Source organism: Bos javanicus, chromosome 5 (assembly GCF_032452875.1).
Source record: "Bos javanicus breed banteng chromosome 5, ARS-OSU_banteng_1.0, whole genome shotgun sequence".
NCBI lineage: Eukaryota > Metazoa > Chordata > Mammalia > Artiodactyla > Bovidae > Bos > Bos javanicus.
In genome coordinates this window covers 45,910,186-45,920,327 of record NC_083872.1, presented here as the reverse complement: position 1 = coordinate 45,920,327, position 10,142 = coordinate 45,910,186, and the positions used below count along the sequence as shown (strand labels likewise).

Sequence of the window (10,142 nt, the reverse complement as noted above, 5' to 3'; positions counted from 1 at the left end):
ATAATATATATACTTAAATCTCGAGGTAATACATTCCAAGTACTAAGCATGTTTTGTTGTTGTTATTTATTCACTAAGTCATGTCCAACTTTTTGTGACCCCATGGACTGTAGCTCACCGGGCTCCTCTGTTCATGGCATTTCTCAGGCAAGAATACTGGAGTGGATTGCCATCTCCTCCTCCACGGGATCTTCTCAACCCAGGGATCAAACCCAGGTCTCCTGCTTGGCAGGCAGATTCTTTACCACTGAGCCACCTGGGAAGCCCCACTAAGCGTGTTTATCATGTTTTACCCTTAATCCTCAAAAATCATCCTTGAAGAGTTCTTAACTTGGGAGTTCAGACTCCCACAAGATTGAGATGAGATTCAACATGAATATCCATTCCCATACATGTATACAAAATTTGAATTATATGTATGTGCACTTGTGTCTGAGCTCTCAACCAGGGACATATGAGCATCTCAGCATCTGGGGTGAAGATAGGGTCAAAGAACAGAGGCAATTGGTGTGCTACTTCCGTTGTGATCCTGATGTTTGTTCCCCTGTCTAGTTTGAGATACCAATTTCAACAAAAAAACCAAATCACCAGTTTATAATAGGGTGTACCATATACTTGAAGTTAAAGATAAAAAAAATTGAATTACCTAGGATTTTCCAGAGAAATGAAAAATCTTATGTCTATACAAAGATTTGCACAGTAGACTTGATTCATTATAGTCCCAAGCTGCAAATAACCCAAAAGTCCACCATAAGTGAGTGGATTAAAAGGGAACATAGAAAAATAAATAAATAAAAGGGAACATAGGTGCCCAACACATAGATGACCCAAAAACATGCTGAGTGAAAGTCAGATAAAAAAGATGGTTCCATGTATATAAAATTATTATAAACTGACAGAAAGCAGATTAGTGATCTCCTTTGAGGACTGGGGTGGGAGGGATGGATTGAACTGCAAAGCGAAATGCAGTGTGTCTTGGTTGTGGTGTTGGTTTCGCAGATGTATACATTCTTTCCAAACTCAATGAGCTGTAAAATTTTTATATGCTTTTGTAAAGATTGTTTTATGTGGATCATTTTTAAAGTCTGTTTTGAATTTTTTACAGTATCATTTATGTTTTTGGTTTTTTGGCCACAAGGCATGTAGGAGCTCAGCTCCCCAACCAAGGATCGAACCTGCACCTCCCGCATTGGTAGACAAAGTCTTAACCACTGGACTACCACGGAAGTCCCTGAACTGTAAAATTTTTAATAACTGCAGTTTATTATACATAATTGTGCATGAGTCTTTTTGAATTCTGATTTTCTCAGGGTATATGCCCAGTAGTGAGATTGCTGGGGCTTAGTAACTTTTTAAATCAACAGTTTTAAAAGGTCTGTGGAATGTAAGCAAATAGTTTGTATGCCTACAGTTCTTTATAATCTCATGATAACATAAGACCTTTAAGGCCCTTACTGTGAACCAGTGATTTGCAAAAGCACTCTTGACCAAATTAAGCACTTTAGAACACAGACTATACACTTGTTTTCTAACCAGCAGGCATCAATATTCTGTGTATTATCTTCAGTAACTTCTGTCTATTGTAAATATTTATGTAAATATTTTATGCATTATATTTTATGAAATCCGTATTTTTTAGAAAATTAAGCAAATGATAAACAAGCAAGATAAAGAGTAAGATCACAGAACACGTCCTAAGAGTTAAAGAAGTATAATCAAAAAGTTTATGTCAAATTTTAAAAAAATGAGTCTGCCTTGGAAATTCTATGTTTTTTCCTATATTTGTGCAAAAACATTGTGGACTCAGTTTTGCTGCATTTGGATAAATGCAAAAGAAGTATGAAGTGCTTAAGCTGTTGTGAGTAAAATGTTTTTAAAAGATAATCATCTGTTCCATGTAATAACTCTCTAGAGAAGCCAAACCCTTGAAACGCTTGAAACAAACAGAACTGAAACAGTTGATCGTTTTATTTCAAAATATCTACAAAGTTTTAATTTTCCATTATACAAATTTTTCAAAATTCAGACATTATTCAAATGTAAGCCAAAATCCTTATACAAACAGAATACACACAAAGATAAAAAATATATTCTCTCAGCAAACTCTGTTACATAAATAAGAAAAGTATATACAAAAGCTAGTATTTTCAATATGAAGTACAATTATTTTAACACTGCAACCACAAACAGAAGGTACTAAAATAAACACCACAGCAAAAGGTAAAGGAACAACAAATTCATTTTATGACATCTACAATTGTAAAGATACATAAAGCCACTCTTCAGGTAATCTATATTCACATTTAGATTTTAACTTCTACTTTACTTTATTCATATTTATGAATATTCTCTGGATAGGGGAAATTCACAATTCTACCAGCTAGCCTTGACACATTATACAAATTAGAACATGTGAAGAACTACATAATCTATGTCTTTATACTTTGGGAACAGATGCAAAAAGAATCCTTCAAAAGTTAAAATTTCATGAACCTGTGTTAAAAATTTTCCAGTAGACTGAATTGAGTATTGCAAAAAAAAAAAAAAAACAACCAATTCTTTTTAAGTGGGAAATGTTAGCAAAAAATCCAAATACTTGAAGTCTTAACATAGTAAAGCAATAATGAAAAAAGTATGCCAATGGTTCCCCCAGATAAAAGCAACTCAACTAGGTGTCTGCCTAGTTATGTTTTGCCCCAGAAATTCTCCTTCCTTTTTTGAGCTCGTGCCAGAGTTTGAAAAGCCTGAAGACTAGAAGCTGCAGAGCGAGCAGAAATTTCAGATAATCTGTCCTCATCTGCAATGAAAGAATTATATTCAGTGCAAAAAATCTCTTATAAAAATACTATGTTTCAAAACATCAAGAGAAAATTAAAAGCATCAAGCTCTGTAATGTCAATACTGACTATCAGAAACACATAATATATTAAAATATAAGATTAGTATTTTTAGGATCATTCACAGTAATTTTCCAAGTTTATCATATTTAGAAATCAAACATTTCAATATTAAATGAGCATTCTGTTTTTTTTCTGAAATCCCGCTATGTCATTAACACAAACACATGGCCTGTGATTTTGGTATTACTTGGAAACAATTCATCATCATACTATCTTGTCCTACTTTAAAAAGCACAGCTGTTTGAGCAAAAGAAACGCTCACATTTTAAAAACAAAATGTCATACCTTCACATGGTACCCACATCACATTTCTAAAGTAATTTCACTTAATATAGAAATGATGTGACTTTAATATGCTACCCTTCATTATTACTGAAATTTCTCATTCTGAGTAAGCAAATCAATTATCAAGTTATTTGTAAACACTGTTTTTCCATTAAAAAGAAAACAAGATAGGATTCAGTATCCAGATATTGGCATTTCAAAACATAACAACTTGATTTCTAGCTCACTGAATTCTGAAAGGAGTGTCAAACTTGCTAAGAGGAAAGAACCATCAATGTGTGTGAAGCCATAATACATAAAGTATTCAAATTTACTTTCAAATTCAAAACTTATAAACAGTAATTTTATACTTCTTAGGTTGCATTAAAATAGTAATTTCAATTGTTCAACATCAAGAATTCAAAATTCCTCCTGCCACCATTATCAGAAACCAAATTTTTCAGAATAAAAACTACACAAGAGAAAAACACTCATTTTCCCTAATCATGTATTTTTTGAGAATATACAGACATTTGAAGAAAATGATGGATGTAATGCTAAGCCGATTCCTGAGCCACCAGTCAGCCAGGGTGGAAAACAGAGTACTGATGGTGGGTGTGATGCATCTCTTGCCATCCATTTGCTTTAAAACAGATTCTTCAAGGCTTAGTGCCTAGTTTACTCATGTATAAAATGGGGATAGTTTACCCCCTTCACAGAGTTTTAAGGATCTAATGAAAAGACATCTATGGAAGTACTCTGTAAACTATAAAGTGCTAACTGAATGTCAAATCATTATACTATTATAAACTATCTAATAAAATATACTGTTATCTTGTGTTATTTGACTATTGAAATACCTTCATCATTAAAGGCTTCATGCTGATGTAACTGGAAATTGTTCATCCTTGATTTTCCCACTTTAAAAAAAAACAAAAGCCATAAGAAATTATCCTTCAAAGCCACCCAACAATGTATCTTACAGTCAACTTGAAGAGAAGGTAGACTGTCAAAAAGTTTAATTTTATACCTTTAATAAATTCCTGCCAAAGGGCCATTCATTAATTTATAATATGCTTAGCAAATATGTAAACAAACAGGGGATAACCTCCTGGGATTCTTCTCAATGACAATACTAATCTAACTTGAAGGAAATATAATAAGCTTCTCTTTAAAGATTATAGTTGGACTATACACATGTACAAAAGCAATATAAACCTAGGAAAAAGAAAATGGGAAACAAGAAAACAGAAACAAAAGTTTGAAAAGTGGAAAGCAAATGGAAGGCAGTGAGTGTGTGGTTATCATAGCCAATGGAGCTGAATCCTAAGGCAGCAGAGAAGGGAAACCAAGAAGCAATCAATTTGCTCCCCTGATGGCTGGGTGGTTGGGAGTACTGAGTACCACTGAAAGTTGAAGGGAAGGGAAAACTGAATCAGGAATCTAATTGTCTTTCTACAAAATAGTCTACCAGATCCATCTTTAATTTTGCACAGCAGGGTAACAGCGCATCTTCCAAAAGAGGAATTGAGGTCTTATTGCTAAAGAAGGTTTATCACAGCTACTTTATGACTGAAAGACACCAGATTCAATTAGGGGAAAGGAGAAACCATATTCCAAATAGGGGCATTATATATATGTATCATTTATCTCCTCAACCAGGTAAAACATGCTATCCATGAAATAATAAGAGAATGCTTATATAAAAGGAGTATGCAATGTTTTTAAAAAAAACTTAGAAATTTAAAATGTAGCAACATATTTTAAAACTCAAGTAGAAGATAAAAAATAGTAACCCTTTCAAATTAAAACAAAAAGACAGAGATGGAAAATATGACAGCTAAGATAAGAAAATAGCATCTTCAACATGTCCAACATCTGAAAAATAACAGTGCCAGAAGGGAGCAAGAGAGACTGCAGGGGAAGAAATTACTGACTAAATAATTTAAGAAAATTTCCCAGAACTGAGGAACATGACTTTTCAGATTGAAGAGCTTTACTGAGTACTAGCAAAATGAATGAAAAGGGACCCACCATAAAATTTCAGAGCACTAGGAATAAAGAGAAGATGCTAAGAGCTGTCAGGGAAAAAAAAAGTCATACACAAAAATCAAAAATAAAAAGTGCATCAGATTTCTCAACAATAATAATGGACATAAAAAAAGAGCAAAGCAATAGCTAATAAAACCGAAGGAAAATATTTTATGACTTGATTCTATATCCAGGTAACATTTGGTAATGTCTGAAGACATCTTTGGTTGTCATACCTGGGGAAGAGGTGCTCTGGCATCTAATGGGTTGCCTATACATTTTTGGAAAAGAACGTCAGAGACATCTCACACTTAGACCAAAGTGAACTTGGGTATAGCACAACTTAGTGTGTCAAAGATGAGGGTTTTTTTCTGTTTAAAGAGATCTACTATGTTGCTGCTACTGCTGCTAAGTCGCTTCAGTCGTGTCCAACTCTGTGCGACCCCATAGATGGAAACCCACCAGGCTCCCCCATCCTTGGGATTCTCCAGGCAAGAACACTGGAGTGGGTTGCCATTTCCTTCTCCAATGCATGAAAGTGAAAAGTGAAAGTGAAAAACTCAATCATGTCCGACTCCTAGCGACCCCATGGACTGCAGCCCACCAGCTCCTCCATCCATGGGATTTTCCAGGCAAGAGTACTGGAGTGGGGTGCCATTGCCTTCTCCGGATCTACTATGTTAACTAAAACTAAATAAAATGGTATACTTACAGCCTTTGTATCTATCAATATAGCACTTTCCTTTTAATAGACAGAAAATTAAAACCTAAATAATTACCATTATGCTGGAATTCTGGATCTCTCAGGGAGCCCTGAATTCGACGAGAAGGATGCCAGTAGGATGTGGCGCAGGGTGGAGAAGCAGATTTCCCAGGTGTGTTAGGTGGGTATTCTGGCATTTTTGAAACGGGAAGAGTTGTCTCAACAAATTTGGGGATATTGGGTTCAGAATCTTCCCTCAAAGGCAAGGGATCAACTGTTTTAATACCAGCAGCTGGAGAAGTCAGGAGGGATATAGCACGACTTTCTTTCTAAACGACAAAAAAAAAAAAAAGCATATATGTGGGTACACATATATAAATAAAACAAACATTTAAATACACAAATAACCATAAATGAAATAGGGAAAAATATGGGGACAATTTATGAAACCTTCATGTGGGGAAGATTTTATAGGACTAACAACCAATATAATGATATTTAGCTAAATAAAAACAATATGTAAATACTTTAAAAAAGAAAAAGAAAAATGACAAACTTGGGGAAAATACACAACTTACTGGATTGACAATGAATCACCATTGTTACATAAATATTTCTTTAAAAGTAGCAAGATAAACCTAATTTAAAGGTAAAATAAGGACATATATCAACAATTCATATACAAACTACAAAGAGCAAACACATTCTACACCTCACTCATCAAATAATTTCAAAATACAAGTATTAATATAAGTACTAATTTTTTACTTAACAAATTATAAAAATAAATTTTAAGAAACAAACTATAATACCCTGAGTTGACAAAGATGTAGTAAAACTGGCGCTCTCATCAGTGTTACCGGTAGCACAACCTCACAGGGGAGCTGGTAAATCACAGCAAAAGCCTTAATACTGTGGTTCTCTGACCCCAAAATTAATACTTAAGGAATATTTACATAAAAAGAGGTAACAACAATAAGAACAAAAATGTAGGTAAAGGACAGATGATTTCTTTACAGCATTTTTCAAAACAGGAAAATTAAGATATAACAATAGGCATCTAGTTTTAAAAAATGTTACAGCAATAAGCATGTAGCCTTTAAAAAAACCACAGTATAACTACAGATATCATATTCACAATTAAAAATCAAATTATAAATTAATGACATGGAAGTACATTTATAATACACTGCTAGGTGAGGGAAAATATATTATGAAAACTTATCTACAGCATAATAAACAAATACACTACAATGGCTGTTTCTACAGTAGGTATGACTTTAACTTTTTTGGTTTGGTCAGTATCTTCTGTTTTTCCACAGTGATTATGTATCACGAGGGTCAAAATCCCTGTATAACTTCACTTTTAGAATAATGTAAACCAGTAAAATCAAATATAGCTCTAAATTTTCCTGATTACTCCTTGTAATTGTTGCCTTTAGTTATTAACTTCGAGTTTATCAATGCGATGTTCAAAACACTACTTTCTGATCTTAAGCATCATTTTCTACAATTAGAAAGCTTGGCTTATTGCTTCAAAGGGGAGATAGCCTGAGGTCTCACCAAAAAAACACAAATTTTTAAAAATCAAGATCTATTAATAAGATAAATACAAATCTTCCACTTGCTTCCCTTTTTAATCATGAAGATGTCTTATGAAAACTGATTTTTTTTCTTTTTGTACATATTTATAGAGAATTTGGAATTTCTGTCAAATTGGTTTTATTATTGTTAAAACCTGAATTAAATCCGTAGAATACTTGTAGTACATGGGGTCCCCAGGTTTAATTTAACTGACTTCATGATCTGTTCTTGAACCTAAAAACCTCCTTACTGGCCTCACTGCTTCTACTCTCCCCCAGTATAACGTGCTCTCCACTAAGTAGCCAGTAATTTTATTTATCAAGTGTATCAGAGATTTATATTTAATAGCTTGAAATCCTCCAAGAGCTTCCCACTGACATTAGAGTAACATCCCCACTCCTTACCCAGCCTCCCTTCCCACCTTCATTCCCCACCTCTCCTCTGCCTCCTTCCTCCAGGCTCCACAGGCCTTCTCACTCTATGAACCTGTCACTGTTGTACACATGCCCCTGCTGTCCTTTCTATCTAGAAAACAATCTCTGGCCCACGTCTCCGCACTGGGCACCTCCCTCATTAGCCAGGTCTTGTTAAAATGTCACCTCCTCAGAGGTGCCTGTTCTGATGACTTAAAAACAGTCTCACCCACCCCTTGGAGGTTGTCTGCAGTTTTATTTAATTCACAGCACTCACTACTATCTGAAATTCTTTAAAAAAAAAAATCATTTGTCTATTCTGCCAATGAAAATATAAGTTTCATGACAGCAGAGATTTTATCTTGATTATCAATGAATCCCCAGATCCTAACAGTGCTTGGCACATTGTAAGAGCACAGTAAATTGTGGACTGAATGAATGAAAATGAAACTCCTGATATTCCCCTCCAAAGATGGCTGTGGTGCAGAGTTCTCTTACTCAGTGCATAGCACTCTCCATCAATCCTGCTGGGTAAGTCAGAAACCTAGGAGTCATTATCCAACCCAGAACCAGGCCTTGATGTTGTTCCCCTCACACAATTCTTTAATTTCACTCATGTCTGTGCCCACCTTCCTAGTCCAAGCTATCATAGCTCCTACCTGGACTATTGCAATGGACCTTCAGAGGTATCCATAGTCTCTTCTTGCCTTCCACGGCAGCCAGAACTTGCAAAACATGAATCAATCACAACATTCCCATATTTAAAATATTTCAATGGCTTTCTACTTTACTTGAGGTGAAAGAAATTCTTACTATTGCTCTCTTTTCCAACCTCATCTTGCATCTGCTTCCTGCCACACACAGGACTGGCTTTTGTTTCTTAAAACCCTATGTCCTTTCTCTCCACAGATCCTGGCATATGCTATGCTTCTCCCCACTCTTTTTATCTAGTTAGCTCTTCTTCCTCTGTATCTCAACTCAATTATGACTTCTTCAAAGAAGCATCCTTGACTTTCAAGAAGCTTCCTGATCTCCATTACTGGGTCAATTTCTTCCAGAATAGCAGTATATACTTCTCTGAAACAATTACTAGTTTTAATTTTACTTTTTGGGGGGTGTAGGTTCAGTAAAATCAGGTACCATGTTTCAAAGTGAAAGTCACTCAGTCATGTCGACTCTTTGCAACCCCATGAACTATAGTCCATAAAATTCTCCAGGCCAGAACACTGGAGTGGGTAGCCTTTTCCTTCTCCAGGGGATCTTCCCACCCCAGAGATTGAACCCAGGTCTCCTGCATTACAGGCAGATTCCTTAGCAGCTGAGCCACCAGGGAAGCCCAAGAATACTGGAGTGGGTAGCCTATCCCTAGCGGATCTTCCCAACCCAGGAATCGAACCTGGGTCTCCTGCATTGCAGGTGGATTCTTTACCAGCTGAGCTACATGGAAAGTCCAATGCACCATGTCTACTTTCGCTTATTATCACAAGCACAGAATCTAGCATGTAAGTAAATGGATAAGAAACATCTGCTGAATAAAGTGAGCTAACAAACACTTGGGTTTTTAATATTATTTACAAAATGTACAGATGGTACTTGACAAACCAATACCATGAAAATTCTACTCTCAAGTCTTACGAGACAGTGCTGTTTAAGAGTTAAAAATGTGGGCTCTGAGAAGAGACTGCCTGGGGACAAATTCTGCTTCACTGTTTGGCAGCTGTATCACCTCAGTTTCACCTAAATGGGAGTATTAACAATATTTACTTCACAGATTCATTATGAAGACTGAACAAATTAATACATGTAGAGTACTTAGCACAGAGCCTAGAACATAGTAAGTGTTCAGTAAATGCTAGCTATTATGATCATCTGCACGTAAGTTTCCCAAATTGCTGCTGCCCCATAATACTCCCACAATTCAAGGTTATGTCATTAAAAGTTACCAGCAAAAAATATTTCTGGATATTATGATAGTAATTCTTGTTAACTCCTATGGTAAAAAAGATAGAATGATATTAAACAATGGCAACTGAATGACAGGGATAATTTATTGCTAACTGAATATACTGCTAATTCAATTGCTAAATGAATTACCGATATCAATTTATTGATAATTTAATGACTTATGGATTTAATGTTATGATAGTAGCTTTTTTAAGGAAAAAAAGGGGGGGAAATCATTGTGTATAGCAGGTTTAATGACTCCTCTGCCTACCAGCAACCAAAGCGTAAACAATGGGGGAAAAA

The 10,142-nt window shown here is 35.3% G+C and overlaps 1 protein-coding gene across 3 annotated transcripts in view; it reads right to left on the bottom strand.

Annotated features, from left to right (window-relative positions):
* Nucleotides 1-1,953: 1,953 nt before the first annotated feature.
* Nucleotides 1,954-10,142, bottom strand: part of MDM1 (Mdm1 nuclear protein) — a 28,946-nt gene continuing 20,757 nt past the window's right edge. For all 3 annotated transcript variants that reach the window (XM_061416551.1, XM_061416553.1, XM_061416554.1), the window contains 3 exons: nucleotides 5,975-6,227; nucleotides 4,025-4,084; nucleotides 1,954-2,797 (listed from right to left, as the gene is read on the bottom strand). In XM_061416551.1, the coding sequence (XP_061272535.1) occupies nucleotides 2,685-2,797; nucleotides 4,025-4,084; nucleotides 5,975-6,227 (426 nt within the window). In that variant the 3' untranslated portion in view covers nucleotides 1,954-2,684. The remainder of the gene's footprint in view (nucleotides 2,798-4,024; nucleotides 4,085-5,974; nucleotides 6,228-10,142) is intronic.